The sequence below is a fragment of the Argiope bruennichi genome, chromosome 9 (assembly GCF_947563725.1).
Source record: "Argiope bruennichi chromosome 9, qqArgBrue1.1, whole genome shotgun sequence".
NCBI classification, from domain to species: domain Eukaryota; kingdom Metazoa; phylum Arthropoda; class Arachnida; order Araneae; family Araneidae; genus Argiope; species Argiope bruennichi.
In genome coordinates, this window is record NC_079159.1 from 76,865,310 (window position 1) to 76,882,027 (window position 16,718).

The window sequence follows — 16,718 nt, forward strand, 5'->3', positions numbered from 1 at the left end:
TTCGCTTTATTTACAAAATACTTAACATATAAGCACTTCTAACTTGAGAATAATTTTAAATACATATTGATAAAAAAAAGGATTTCTGCAATTTATGATATTATTTGATAAATTTCTGCATATTTTAACTATTTTAAAGTCGGAATTGATGGGGAACTCTTTCCCAATGCGGAGCGTCACATTTTCTACCTTTTACAATACTGCCAAGTTAGGGTGAAACAGAGTATAGAATATTTACTTTTTCTTTTTTCAATCCCAATTTATCTACACATTGCCTGCTCATAAGATGAGTCATTGATCCGACGTCTAATAAACATCTCACTTCCTGCCAAAAACCAAACGTATCTCGAATGAAACATTTAACAGTGCTCAAAAAAACTGTTTTACTCTTTTCATTTTTGTTTATCGCGAATACCGACTTATGAGCATATCCCGCACCATCTGGCGTCTGTAAAGTTGAGGAGACAGGGGGGTAAGAGGGGTGAAATACTTTCGCATTCTCATTTAGCGATGACCCTGAACTATTGGCTGTCTCTATTTGATGCGCAATAATCGAATCACTTTCATTTTGATGATTTATTTTATGTCTCGGGAAATGGAGAATAGTATGATGCTTCCGGTTGCATACTTTACAAGTTTTTGCCTTACATCTCATAGCTGAACATTTTTCTTTTAAACAAAGAAAGCAAAGGCGCTGTTTTTTAACTATCTCAACTCTTTCTTCAACAGGAAGTTGTTTAAATTTTGATCAAAAGGGGATTGTGTGATTTTCAAAACAGAATGAACACTTTGACTCATTAACATCGGACAAAAAAACACTTGTAACATTTTTATGATACTTTTTCTCGAATCTGTTTTTAATGAATTTGTTTTGTTTAAAACTTGAATTCGACTCATTTTTATTCGAACCTTTTGAGGATACAAACAAATCTAACTCACGACCTAAATGTTGTGGTTTGTACCAATCTTCCCCTTGTTTAATGCTGATATAACTCATTAACTCCTGATCAAGGGAATTAAATATTTGATTTGATACTATTAATTGGCACAAATCATTAAATTCACTTACGTTTCTCAATTGACAATAGTATTCACACATAGAGGCAACTCTAGATGCAAATTGAACATAGTTTTCTGTCGCTAATTTTTGAGCTTTTCGAAATTGATATAGACACTCTTGAGGAGTAGGCTGAAATTGCTTTAACACTAACTCTTTAATCTTTTCATAATTTTCCAGTTCCTCCTCTTTGACGTAAACCATTAAATTTCCTACTCTTTCTCCCAAAATATTTAATAAAATTTCGGCTTTAAATTCTTCTGCGACATTTTTAGTTTTGAAAGCCTTTTCTATTGATTGAAAGAAAGATTGATTGCGTAAAGAACAAATTGAATGCTTCTGTTTTAGAAGGGACAGGAATCGTTAAAGTTTTTACACTTTTAATTAAGCTTTCCAAACTAAAAGACTCGTTATCTATCTTTTTTACTTGTTCAGGGGCCATTTTACTCTTAGCATTTGTTAGCTCAAGCTCTTTATTAAGCTGCTCTAGCTTAACTTTTTCAAATTCTAACTTAAGTTTTTCTTGTTCTAATTTTAACTTTTCTTGTTCAATTTTAGATTTTTCATTATCTTTTTTAGATTTCTTTTCTTCTAAAACATAATTAATTACACTTTGAATAAATTCTTTATCTGTTTTGAAAACGTCACTACTCTCAATTATTCTTCTTAAATCTAAAATTTTTGGATTCACTGGTACCTCTAATCCTAACTCTTCAGCGACAAGCACAAGCTCGTCTTTTTTAAGATTTTTAAGCAAAGCCATTTTACCAGTATATTAGCTTAAAAACGAAACTAAGAACCAAGGGAACTGCTCTCACCTTGAATTGGACACTGCACTCTTGATTGGCACTCGTAATCACTCAAAAACACAATTCTTCAACGAATAAACCTCCGGTTTAGATTATACTCGCACTTTTTACATTTGGAAAGAACCATCGTTCTTACGTACATAGAACACACACGACGCTTTTTTCGCTCCGGCTCGACGGACCATGTTTTCTCTCACTCAACGCTCACAACACACTGTTTATTGAAACTCTCTCTGCCGATAACTACAAAAAACTCACAAGGTGGCGTTGGCGTCGCAACAACAGTCGTATCTAGCGAGCATCAAACCCTCGTGCGTACACGACCAAACCACTACATTCTCCACATGTGACTGTTTGGTGCGGTTTCACTGCGTCCGTCATTCTAGGCCCTTTCTTTTTTGAAGAGCGTTGTCCTGTATCCGGTTGGAAAACCTGTTTCGTCACTGCAGGACGCTATCTTAGGCTTTTGTGAGACCACGTTATGCCTGCTTTGCAGCAAAGACGTGCGTTATCTTCCGTCACCTTCATGCAGGATGGTGCCCCTCCCCACGTTGCTAGTTCCGTTAAGACGTTCCTCCGTTAAGATTAAATAAATTAAGATGAAGATCCGCATACAAAAAATATTTATACGAAGCAGCATTAATACAAAATAGAGAATACTTTGAAAATTTTATTTTCATTCGACGTTTTCGCAAGAAATTTATCACTGGAACATAAAAATACTCAGGAATTCAAAAACAGATTTTAATGGCGATTTGATGTCCTTTAAGAGAGAAGAATTCAGAGGAGTTGATTCAGACGAGTCCTTTTATAGAGAAGTTGTTCTTGAAATTTTCCATCTCGTGTATTTAAAAAGAATTTAAAAATTTAGTATTTGAACCTTTTCGGAAACTTTTGATATTTCAGCCGAGAGAAATAATCGTTAAGTTTAATTAATAACATCAATGGCAGAATTTCATTCAGAAATTTTTCGAATTTAGAATGGTTGCATGCTCCTAATTCTTATAAATACTTCCAGATTCAATTGAAAACAATTCCAATTTCGTAGATATATCTAAAATAGAACTTAAAGTACGAAAATCTTCACATTTTTCAAACTAAATTATAATTCCCGTTTAGACATTCTTTTATTAAGAACATCTTGGGAAAAAGCATTCAACATGTTCGCGGTCATTAAACATTTCAAAGAGTTTCAAAAATATACAGTTACTTTACTTTTTTATTGAATTTAATTGGAAAAAAAATGAATGCAATGAATTTTTATTGAATAATTCACAATGATATTGTTATAAATTTCATGTATGCAAACGTTTTGAAATTAATGTGGACAATGGATTCATTAACGTTGCTTTTTGAAAGGTACGATGAGTAAACTTGACATAACGTCGTTGTGAAAAAAATGTTTCATTTAAACTTGAAGAATGTAGACTAAATTTGTATCGAATGAAAAATCTAAATATTTTTATAATCTATTATTTTTCATAAAAAAATAAATTTACTTAATCAGATTTTTTGGTATTCATTTTCATTCATAAAACTTAGCTTACTTTTATTTTATTAATCTTTCTGAATGTTTTCTAAGCTTTTCGTTCTTGCATTAATCTCTAAGCTGATTGACTATTTATGGTGCATCAATAATGCAGTCAATTTTAAGTGGAAAATAAATTTTGCCGAAATTAATTTTTCACATCATATTACAAACATATATAAATATTATATATTATTAAATATATTTGCTTTTAAAGAATGCACAATTCATCAGAAGAATTACCATTTTTAATATTCAAAACTTTTGCCTTCCCCTCCAAATCTGCCAGGTTCTTGGTTACAATGTGGTTTTTGCATATATGGAGGCTCTAAAGAGAAACAGTTGTAAAATGTGGATAGAAAGTAGTTATTTTTGGTGTTATTAGACATATTAATTCTTAATATTTAGAAGCTTGAATCTTGATTACTAGTATAAGAATTTCAAGTATCAAATTTTACAAGGAACTTCGCTTCAAGCAGTATTATAATTCTTCCGAATTATAATACTGCTTTCAATTTTCTACTTCCTATCCTATCTAACTACCTATTTACTTCCTATCCTACCTACACCTATTATAAATCTTTTGTAAATTTAAGAGTCAAAAATAGTATGTTATTAGGTATGTAATGCTTCCTTCATAAAAGAATGCTTCATTCTAAGATTTTTTTTTTAAATATTCTTACTAAACTGCTTGTTTAATACAGATAACTAATAAACTAAATAACAACAACAAAAAAAGAATTATAGAAGAATCGAAAATAGCCTTTTCCGTCCATATGGATGCATTGGTGAATGCGAAGAATAGTTTCCATCAAAGGATTTAGGAATGCTTATTTCGACGGTTTTATGTCAGGTTTTAAAAAACGAAATCAATAAAACTCTTTTGAAAATAATTAAATATTTTCACAAGGCTTTCATAAATTATTACAAATAAGACAATTATCTTCAGTAATAATAATAAAAAAAAATCATTGTTTGTGCTGTCTTCAGCTCTTTCTAGAATGGCGCGTACCATCCTTAAAGATAGACATGGAGGAGCTCCAGTAAGACTCTGACGCAATAGAGCAAACTAAAATTAAACTTTCCCTGTCATTACTGATATGAGATTATTACTAATTCTTTTTCTAATACTTTTTTGGACCATTAATATAAAATTAAATTCTTACACAAAAGCAAAACAATGACATGCTGTAAAGGAACTCATGCTAATAGTTGTTCATCACTTCTTCCCCCTCAATCAAATATAGGAATAGGTGACGTAGACTGACGTCAGTACATTCCATTCCACTACCTTCATCTGGCAACAGCTTTTCTTTGTTTACGAACTTCTGGCTATGAGCTCAAATTGCGCAATCTCCAGGATGTGATGCAAGTGTTTGTGTTTTGATCGTGCTCATCCACAAGGTTTTAGTTTCCTTTGTTTTCGCATGTTATTAATTAAAGTTATCATTGATATTACTTGAATGGAGAAATGGAAAATAAGTGCAGAAAGTAAGTATTACTTCGTTAGATGTTGTTATTCAAAGCAAAAGTCTCGATCTTGATAAAATGTCACATGTTCCAGATGTTTTGAAATCTCCTTACTTGAGAGTTATGTAAACAATGATGTACACCCTTTGTCGCAACTTTCGATTTTTATTTACAGTATTTTCATGTGCTTTCAGGAACTGTTTTCGATCTGTTTTAATGCTTTGCTCATTAATTTTGATATTCAAGCTGTATAAATGTCAGATTATTATTTTCTGCTAACTCATTCGAATGTTCGTGAAAAAAAATTTCAAGTTGATATTAATTAAAATTGGATAAAAACAACTTTAAAAAAATCGAATGGGATTTTCTCGGAAATGCAAGTTTTTGGTAAGAAGTTCTCTTTACATTTATTATTATTATTTTGAAATTAATGAACAGTTTCTTTTTAATTTAAATTCTTTTATCATTTTCAGTATATTTTCGTACATCGATTATTATTTAAAAAAACGGAACTTGAACTGTGCATCTGTTTAAAAGTGAAATATTCTTTATATAAATGTGTATAAAGTAATGAATACTTTTTCATTACGGAAAGAAATTATAATTAAGTTCTATATTTTATACTGTGTTTGTTAATCATATTTAGAAAAACTGTTGTTTACTATTAATATTATTTTTTTTTTTGCACAATTTTGAAAATTCTCCACTTTCTATTAAGCACTGAATTTAAAAAAATAAAGCTGTAATTTTAAATTTTTTTTATTAGAATTAAAATATAAATATGCAGTCTATTTTGAAAGTAATTTTTTTAACACTAAAGAAAGCTTTTGCAATAAGATATGTTTAATGGATTTGAATAGTTTGTAGTTTAAAATGGGTTATTCAATTTTCAGTCAGTTGAATTTATTTAAAAAAAAATTTTAATATAATTTTCTGTTATATTTCTATAAAGTTGTATAAATTTGTATTTATTTTAAAACTTGCTAAAGTTTTCAAATTAAAAAATTTATTCAATAATATATTTTATTATATAGTCACATATTAATTGATGCTTATTTTAATTGAAAGTACTTCACTTTGTAGTAAAATTAAATTACATGTCATTTATGATTTCCAGAATTGATGAATATTGTATCTGTCTGACTTATAGTAGGTTTTTGATCTCTAGTTATCATAAATATATTATTTCATTACTTTATGACTCTTTGTGGGTAAAATTTTATTTTCAACATTCAGTAGTTTTTGGAAAGAATTAAGTTCATCATTTGATTTATTTCATGTATTAAATTAGAATTTAAAAAAGTCAAAGTAAAGAATTGCTCTGTCATTTTTAAAATTCTGTTTTATTTTTATTAACATATATGCATGAATGAATTCATAAAGTTATCAGTGAATTAAGAAGATTATGTTAGTTATGATTAAATAATGAATATAAGTCAATGAAAATAATTTTAAAATTATGCCAATCCTGCGTGTTTTTTCCCTAATGTTTTTAGTAAAACATTTAAGCAAACCTTCTTGTTAAGAATGTTTAAACAATTTTTTTCAGTTCTATATCTATATATTTCTAGAACTGTTCAGTGCTTTTTTAAGCTTAGTAATTTTTTTTTTATTAAATGTTGTATTATATTTAATATATTGGAAATTCAATGTATAGTTTTAATATCATGTTTAATCATTAAGCTTCCCAATTTTTTACAGCTTTTTGGAATAGAATTAAAAATATTTGAAATATAATAGAAATAGAAGTACTTAGAAAATATAAGTTCTAGATATTTTATTTTATTTTTGAGATTTTTTAGAATTGATCATGCATGAGTTTATATACTAAAAAATGACATTTAAAAGATTTTTGTTTCTTTTAATATGTAATGGTGCAAATTAAAAATAAATTCAAATACTTAAAAAATAGTACTTTAATATAACTTAAAATAGGGTTGTTTTTTTCTTCTGAATGATTTTTAAATTATACTCATTTTTGTTGCTTATCATCGCCCAGTAGTAAGAATGATTATGGATTCAATGAAGTCAGACCATTGGCTTGCAATTTTTGTTTAATTAAGATCTAATATTTCAAAATCATATCTATAGTGTATGAATATTAGGACAATGTTTGATGTAGTGATTATTAGCACAATTAAAATAGCGATCTCTGATATCTGTCAATAGTTTTGTACATTTGTTATGAAAGAATATCATTAAAGAAGCCTGATATGAAAATAATACGGCATAAATACGTTACAAGTCCCGAGAAGCGCAAGCAAAAGACTCGAGAAAAAAGAAATAGTAAATGTTTATTTATCATGGAAAATTTATAATGAAATCTTGTCTCCTGCAACTAACAGAAAGTTATCTTCGAGTTCCGAAATAGAATATGTCTCTTTTTTTTTTAACAAAAAAATAATAAAAAGTAACTACTTCTAGAACAATTTTCTCTCTCTAGTTCTCTCTCTCTTTTTTTTTTGTTGTTGTTGTCCGACTCATCAAGAAATGACTTTCGAATTTTGGATTAGCCGATAGAATTAATGTGAGTAGACTAGCGTTTTTCAGAACATTAATTTCTGTCCTAATATTAGATTCATTAAACAAGTAAAGAAACCTATTTCTTCATTAATAAAGTACTATCATTCGCTTAATTGTAAGAATTGTCGTGTCTCTTTTGTCGTTTGTAGGATTAAAGAAAATTTATCATTATCAATGTCAGATGTAGCAACAATTGCAAAGAAAAAAAGAAAAGGAAAGAAAAAAAAATATTTGCTTCTAAATACGTAATCATTAATATTGGCTTCTGAATACATAATCATTAACATTTATATTCATTTTTTTAAAAAAATTAAAATATCGGAAATATGTGATGATTTTTTTTTTTATAAATTTGTAAAAGAAAATTTCATTATGAACAAAAACATGGTAATCACTATAAAAACGATATAGTTTTAAAGAACATTTGAAAATATCCATTACAGTTTCCTACAAAATTTAAATGCTGTGGATTTCAATTCCGAAAGTTTTTCAAAATTGCGAAAATTATTGAATATTTGCGAATGAAATGATTAATTGCGATTGTTAAATATATACCATTTTTTTGAGAAACTATTTTTTTTTAATTTTAAAACGTATTTAAAAATTCACCTTCTATAGCATCTTGAATTTGCTATAGACGTTTTAATTTTTATACCAAGTTATATGGATTGCGATTGTAGGATTTTTTTGGACTCGGCTTGATTGCTATTTTTTTGTGTGTGCGACAATTTTTCTGATATTTTCCGATGCATTAATGATATCGTTATTGCTCTTCTACGTTTTTACGAAATACTGATAGGTCTAACAAATCAAAGACATAAACCATTCTAGAAATAATCACTGAAAGTCCTTGACCTGTTCAAAAACCATTTTGATTACTATTTCATTGCTTGTATTCTAGACTTGCTGGTTGAATGGAGATATTGGTTATATTTAATTTCAGTTAATTCGTTTAGATAAAACTTCATGAATATGATTTTGTTAAATGTTGAAGCCGTCTTATTTTAATAGTCTTACATATGTTTTTTTTTTTTTTTTTTTTGGAGACTAGTTCCATGACATCATAGCGCTGTTACGTGCGGTTCATCTATTCTCTGAATTTAGCGATATGTAATTTTTTTATGTGTCTATAAACCGCATAAATAAATATTCAACAAAGTTCTTCTGTAGCTTTCAACACTGGAAGAAAATCACGCAATGGAACAAAGAAAACGATTTCGGTTTCATTCAGAACACTGAAAATACTGTGAGTAAATCAACGAAAATATTGATGTGAAATATTCTTAAAAATATGTTTAAAGTTTTATTGAATTTAGTCTAAAGCAAGTAAATTGGCAACATTGAAAGATAATTTTTTAAACTTAAAAACTGCGTAAAAGTCATTTTTTGCGCGGGAATATTTTCGGAAGTTATCGCGAGAAATGTTTAACTCTAACTTAATTTTTAATTAAAATATATATAAAAAATTCCTTTAAGATGAACACACTTTTATTCTCAAAAGTATTTGCAAGTATGGTAGCTCTAGGTTAAACCGTTTGGCCTGTTGAGAGCCGAAACATACACACACATCTTTATTATAAATAGAGATAATTTTGAGTATTCTGTTCTGTTCTTTGTTCTCCGTAGTATTCTTGATTCATCTTTCTGTAGTAAACTTTGAATCTATGATTTTTCAATTTATTTTATAGTAATTATGAATTTGAAAACTATTTTCCGCTTTCGAAAGATTCAGAATATAGAGGGAGGTGTTAATAATAATATATATACTATATATTCCCAACGGAAGTGCATTTTTTTTTGTGTATGTTAATCGGTTCTTGAAGTTATGTGTGTCGGTATTTAAAACTAAGTATAATTACATAATAAGATTGATAATTTTAATCTTGTGGTTACTTTTTATAAAGCGAAATCTTTTTTGCTTGGACATCGTCGTCAAACAAGCGGGTATTATTAAAAGCTGATGTAATTGTTTACTGACGTTCCTTTTTTTCAAGAGATAAAAAGTCTGTTCATTAAATTATATTTTTGCAATTGAAACAGCGTTTAACTTCTTAAATTTCATATCTAAATCTAAATATAGTGAATTGTTGATTATAAGTTTATTAAATAATATATTTTAATAATATTCTTCCGTGTTCTTTGTAAATTTCATTTCAGTTAATTATTCACAAAATAGATTTAACATTTTGTAAGAATCTTTAACTTTGATGTATATATTTTTTAAAAAATCAATTCACTTCCATTATTTTTTTTTTAAATATTATGATGAATCTGATATTATTATTTTTCCAAACAGAAAATAATTTAAAAATTATAATTTTAATTCATTTATAAAATAATATTTTGTAGTTGAAAATAAGAACAAGCATAATTTATTCGTGGGAATACATAGTAACAAGTTTTCAGTAATGCGAACGACGTACAGGAGTGGGTATTTAAACGAGGAAGAATTTTAGTAGTTGCTAAGAACAAAATCTACCGATTTCATTCTCTAATTTCTTCGAGGAAGTGATCATCTTAATATTCATTCCATTATTTCTTTGGATTATATTTTTTAAATCTTTATTTTCGTTTTCGTTCTTTTCATATCATATATTCATTTTCTTATTCTTTTTATTTGCATTGTTCCTTTATAACAAGTATACTCTTCAGTTACTTCATAACAGATTTTTTTATGCAGTTTCTCTCAGTCCATTATTCTTTTTAAAGAATAAGTGTAGCGGTTTTGATTTATTCGAGCAATAAATTCGAATATAAAAAGAATTCCGTTCTTAGAATGGTCTTCCATTTTGAGTGAATTGAGTCGGTTAGTTGGGAGTGTTGGACATAAAGCTCTCATGTGAGCTTCATTCAAATGTTTCGGAATTGAAGGTCACTCGAATCTGAGAAGGGAGGTCGTTGTACGTTTTCGAAACAATGAGCTACTAATTTTAATTCTTGCAAATCTTTTTGAAAGTTTTGTAAGTAGCATTGCGCTGTTGCAGTGAAATTTAAAAGGTCATCTTGTCGTTTGGTGCAACATTTTGCTTTTTAAGAAGAAGGAAACCTGTTGAATGTTTTGATAACGCTGGTTTTCAAGGAATTTTAAGATGATTACATTTCAACTAAATGTAAATTATTCATATCGCATCGTTTGCAAATTTTTCGCGTCTTCGTTCGAAGCACTTAATATGGAAAGCGAGTATAAAATGCAACCATGTGTCATCTCAATTTTAATACCTTGTATTTTTTTAAATTATGAATGTAAAATTACTGTTTTCTTTTAAGTTTCCAAATATTATGCTTCAGAAATACTTTTCCCATTTTAAGAATGGTTATTCATGTTGAGTCTTAAAAATATTAATTTTTATGTTCATTATTATTGAATTTATATGAAACTCTAATGGTATTTTCTTTATTCTGTGTTATTATTGTATTTAACTTTTTGCTTGTGTATCAATTTCGTAGTATGATATTAAATTTTCTTCTTTTTTGATGTTTAATTATTTTTATAGAATATACATACATTAGTAACCTTTTAACTCGTCATTTCTTTCGAAAAAAATGAATTCGAAAATTCATTCCAATTCAAAGTGATTTTTTTTCGATTCATTTATTAGGGATGCTGAATTTATAAGTCAGTTAATCAGTTATTTTTTAATGTTACTAATTATTAAACTAGTAAATCAATTGATATTTTCAATGTTAAAATAAACTGATTTTTTAAGTGTCATCATTGTTTAAAATAATTTTTTTGATAAATAAATTTTTATAAATTATTAATTGTAGAGATTAAAAGAAAAACTACCGATATAAAAGCCAAGAGTTATTATTTAGAGTTGAGCTGATTGTTTCTTCTTATAAATTTCTTTTTCCAAATTTTTAAAAAAAAAATGTCATTGCGTTTTTTTTTCTATATTAATGCGCGTTTGCGGTAAAGTTTATAAGTTATAATTATAATTTGTTAGTTGCGATTAAGATTTTTAAGAATGCAGTGAAACCTGTTTCTGTGCGGTCCTTTTTTATGGGATTTTTTCAATGTGGTATATGAATTTCAATGCTGTTGGCATTATAACACCCTTATAATATTTTCTGTGTACATATGTAAACAATGTGTATGGTTTACAATGTATGTACATGCCACATCAACTTCCAATATTTCAAAACAAAACAAATAGTATATTCCCAAAATAAATAAACTGTAATATCTTCAAATCATAAAAGTGATTTTGAACCAGTTCATCACTACTATGCGGGTTTGGGATTATGACGTGTGATATTAAATTAAAGGAAATTTGAAAATTTCTCCATGTTTAAAATGAGAAGTTAAACTTAAAAAAAATGTTTCCACGTATTATTTAACTATTTTATTTGGAAAGTACTTTCTCAATATTTCATAAATTTTTCTAAGATATGCTTTTCATTTTATGTGGTTCCCCCTACACCAGATAATTTTTTTTTATTAATGTGTTGTAAAAAATTATTTTTTATAGCTATTTATGAAGTTTCGTAATATTTTTTTTGTGCGATTTATTTTATGTGGTCCCTACCTACCTTACAAATACAAGTTTGGCTGTACGTTGATTATTTATACAATGGCGTAAGCAGTTTCTTATGATGCGACAAATCTGCATTACTTGAAGATGGATTTTTTTTTTTTTAAATTCTATTTTCTTTATTCTTTTCTTTTCTTTCTTCTTCTATTTTTAAATCAAATTGCATGCTTGCCGCTTTTTCAATCTTTTTCCTTTGCATGTGTTTACAATTTTTTTATACTTTTTTGTTTGCAACATTAATGTTTTTATGCGTATAAAATTGACGAATATATTTATTTTTCTGAATGGAACTTGAAAATTTTTATATTGATTTTTCTTTACAATAACGTAGGATTTCGAAAGTACATATTCAGAAATGAATTATCACATTTAATTTTTAAAACGTCTTTTTTGCTTTGTGTATGGGACAGTTATTTATTATAGAATTCTTGGAACTATTCGATACTCATGCTTATTACTTTCTAATACTGATATAGTGCACATGGAATGGGTGTTGTAAAACGAATTTTCGAAATTGATGTTTATGTTCCTATTTCAAATGTTGCCAACTGAATACTGAATATTTTATTGTTAGAAATTGTTTGTATCCGCATTTGGAAAAGCCTACCTCGTTCCTTGCTTTTTCAAAGCCAAAAGTTTTCCGAAGCAAATCGTAACCCGTGAGGGGAAAAAAGTATGCAGGGGGAAAAAGATGGAATCTTAAAAGAAGGAATCCATTATTAAGCTATTTATTTTCAGATTCCTTGTATGCGAATAGCAGCGGAGGCGATCTTAGATAACCTTGACCTTTCCTTAAGGACTTGCGCAAGACTGAATCATGGCAATATACCTTTACTTGCCTAAAAATTTTTCATCATTAGAATAACCTAAATTAGAAATTGATAACCTTGTCTTGTTTTTTTTCTCTCTCTTGTTTCTTTTTTTTAACATTTTTAAAATCATTGCATTTCATTTTCTCAGTGAATTTATATTTATAGGAATTGAATGAAAAATTCTTATTAGAAATTCTTCTTAATGACTTTTTTTTCTGCATTAATTTTTGTTTAATTTTTTTTTCGTTATCTGAAGAAATTTTATTTAAAAATACGGTGCCGATTTTTTCAGTACTAAATATTTTTTTAATTGGTAGTTTTTTAATGCAATTTCTTGATAATATTTTAATGATATCTTCAGGGTATTTTTTATTCACTTTGTGAAACGAAAAGTAGCTTACTGATTAAAAAATATTATTTCTTTAAAATTTTACATTAAAATTAATGGCGGTTGAAAAAAGTAATGTTTTCCGTAGTCGATTAAATATATTAAATGTCTTTTAACTCTAGAGTTAACCTATTGCACTTATAGTGTATCCACATTTTCTCTGAAATCTATTTTAATTGCCCGATTTTTCGTTCATTTTAATTGAATATGTGTACCATTTACGATAAGGCCGCATTGAAATTTTTCAGTATTCAAAATTTTTTTCTCAAACTTGATGCTCAGATTTCTTTATATGATTTTGTATTTCAAGTGTATGAACGCTTTATATTTAATGGAACATTTAATTGTTTAAATAGTCTTATGCTTAAATTTTTTCAGTCAAGTCATTTCCATATTATTTTGAATTCAGATTTAATAATAGGTTGCTATTTTTAGTTGATTAATTTAATCTATTCTGTATATTTCTGTGAAATTCGATTTCTTATTCATTGACAATATGCTATGGATAGCTCGTTTAGTACGTGTCCATATGTAACTAACGAACTTATCTAGGTCTGTGAATAGTTGTAAATATGCTTTTTAAAGAAGTTGACCTTGTGATATTTAACTTGAAAAAAAGCAGAATAGTACTTGCGTGGGGTGTTAACTGCATTGCTGAATAACAACTCTTTCTTTTGCCTGCTAAGTTTAGATGAGATTTGTAAACACAGGAATTCTGAGAATCAGTTTACTTTTTAACTATTATAGAGTTTAAAACATCACATTTGGGTTAGCCTGGCAATTGAAGTTTTGAATATTGCTAATGTTTATGAACTGTCTTTAGGTTTGCAGTATTTTGATGCTAAATAATTATATTTGGAATTCTAAGATAAAAAAGGAACGTTATTGCTATGAACCATCGATAACTGAATTAATGTGCATTGACTAATTCATGATAAGATCTCGGAATTTTCCATTCTTATTATAAATTAAATTTCTATTTTTCAGTTTTTGTCTTATTTTATAAATCCCATTTTAGTGAAAATTTATATTTGTAAAACGGAAAACTATCTCTATATTTTCCTTTTATGTAATTCATTAATTTCGTTTTCATCATTGGAATATTCTATCATATTTCCTGTGTGGATGTTTCAAATTGAATTCAATCTTTGACAAACCAAAAGTTAAGACTAAATTAATTTTTTTTAAAATTTAATTTGTTAATTAGATATATTTTCAGATATTTTAATTGCTAATTAATTGTTTGATTCTATATCTAAGAAAAATAGTTGGAATGGAATCTAATTCCGGCGCATCCTAATAATGGGGAATGCATGGAGTCAAGGTCCTTAAAGTGTACGTTTATTTTTTAAAATTCTTTTTATCAACAGCAATGTAAATGACTGTATAATAAGTAAGTTTTAAAAATTTTAAATCCACTTCAAACAATTATTAATACATGAGTCATCTATTTTTAAAACCAAAAATTTTGAAATTAATTTTAACAAAGAATAATGGAAATTACAGAATAATACTTAAATGTACAGTGTAAGATTAAATTTTCAGGAAAGTATTGAATTGATAGTTCTTGTGATTTACAATATCGGTTTAATATATAATCAAATATAAAAATATAATTTTATTTAATTGACTTTTATTATTCTAAATTAATTTCTCTTGTTATAAATTAATTTTTGTTTGGTACAGTTAATTATTTACAAATGACTACTACTATTATAAATAACATTCCATAACGATTAATGCTATGCATATGTCATGTGAAATGTTGAAAACGATAAACGAATCTAGAATTATTATCCTACAGTTGAGCTGCCGCTCGGCTAAATTTAGTAAAATACATACATGTCTGAAGGACATATCCAAAAAAAGGAATAAACTTCTGTGAACGCGAAATGGAATCTTAACAGCACAGCTGCAAAAAGGAAGGACACCACCTTTAGGATAGGGAAGTATGAAACAAAGCCATGGTGTGAACTATTATTGTATAGTAGTGATTAATTTTCAACTCTGGCGCCAGTAAATCCAAATGTATATTCCTCGTAAGTTATCTGATTGAAAGAAGAAGGGAAAATATAAGTTGGTTTCATTTTGAAAGAGAAAGGTTTTTATTTGATGTTTTTTATTTGACCTTCATTTCATGAGGGTGACATAGTCTTTCGTAAATTTCAACTCTTTTTCTTCATCTGTGTGGGACATCAATCAGTGTACTCGATAAAGATTAGGAGCACTACGCGGAAGTTGTAGTGGTGCGAAATGGATAACGAATTGCCATCCATACACATGACACTTAGATATATGCGATATCAGCTTCAGTTTTGTCCAATCTTCGATATATCGTCACCTTTACTAGTTACATAATGATTATTATTACAAAATTTATCTGAAATTGTGGTTGTCAGAATGTTTGGTTTATTTCATATCTTAAAATTGACGTTTTTATCGGATGTCATAATCATACTGTGGATACTTTATGAAAGTGTTTAAAATTTGACCTTTTTATTGCAAGTGACTGGAATGCTATACCGGATTTTGTCCTTTTTATGTTCTTACTGTCTAGTGCAGATACATTATTATAACATTAGAATTTCATTGCCCCTTTTTTAGCTAATTTGTGAATAGTTCTGAATACCTTGTAGATAAATTCCATTTTTATTTACTTTCTCGTATATAAAGTATGAAAATAGAAAATACTCTAAAAATCATTAAAAAAAATCAATTTAGAAATTTCGATGGATCATTGCTTATCAGATTTCCTTGAGTTCGAAGAATATATATAATTTTTAATTAAGCCTGTCTATCGACGGGCACGATAATTCAAAAACTTTTCGAGTTAAATAACTGAAGTTTGGTATGTAGTTATATAGTCTTTACGGCAAGTTTGTAAATTTTTATCAAATTTAGAAGGAAGGTTTTTCTATCTGTATATCGAATGCAAGGGAATAAGATACCTACAAAACGCAAAAAACTAGATGAATAAAATGTAGCACAAAGTTTTAGTATCTAAAACGTTTTTTTGAAATCAAATTTTCAATCAAATCCATCATAAGATTGACCATCCATACTTTCGGGTGTATGTAAATTCGATTAAGGAAGAAAAGCCAACAATTTAAATAAATGAAATTTGGTACATAATTTCTTGTAGCAAATTTTAGTTTCAATAGATTATTTTTTAAAAAAAAAAGTTAAAAACCTACACGTCTTTTTTTTCTTTCTTTTTTTCCCTGTACTAGCTCGTATGAAAGACTCTGAAGTTGATATTTTTAATTAAGCCTGTCTATCGACGGGCACGATAATTCAAAAACTTTTCGAGTTAAATAACTGAAGTTTGGTATGTAGTTATATAGCCTTTACGCCAAGTTTGTAAATTTTTATCAAATTTAGAAGGAAGGTTTTTCTATCTGTATATCGAATGCGAGGGAATAAGATACCTACAAAACGCAAAAAACTAGATGAATAAAATGTAGCACAAAGTTTTAGTATCTAAAACGTTTTTTTGAAATCAAATTTTCAATCAAATCCATCATAAGATTGACCATCCATACTTTCGGGTGTATGTAAATTCGATTAAGGAAGAAAAGCCAACAATTTAAATAAAT

General features: G+C 27.7%; 1 protein-coding gene across 4 annotated transcripts in view; it reads left to right on the top strand.

Moving 5' to 3' along the window:
* The first annotated feature begins 4,738 nt into the window (after positions 1-4,738).
* LOC129983798 (CREB3 regulatory factor-like) overlaps positions 4,739-16,718 on the top strand; it is a 44,453-nt gene continuing 32,473 nt past the window's right edge. For 2 of the 4 annotated variants that reach the window (XM_056093432.1, XM_056093433.1), the window contains exon 1: positions 4,739-4,885. In XM_056093432.1, the coding sequence (XP_055949407.1) occupies positions 4,858-4,885 (28 nt within the window). In that variant the 5' untranslated portion in view covers positions 4,739-4,857. Of the gene's footprint in view, positions 4,886-5,054; positions 5,252-16,718 lie in introns of those variants that run through there. The other 2 variants (XM_056093434.1, XM_056093435.1) reach the window with 1 other exon arrangement.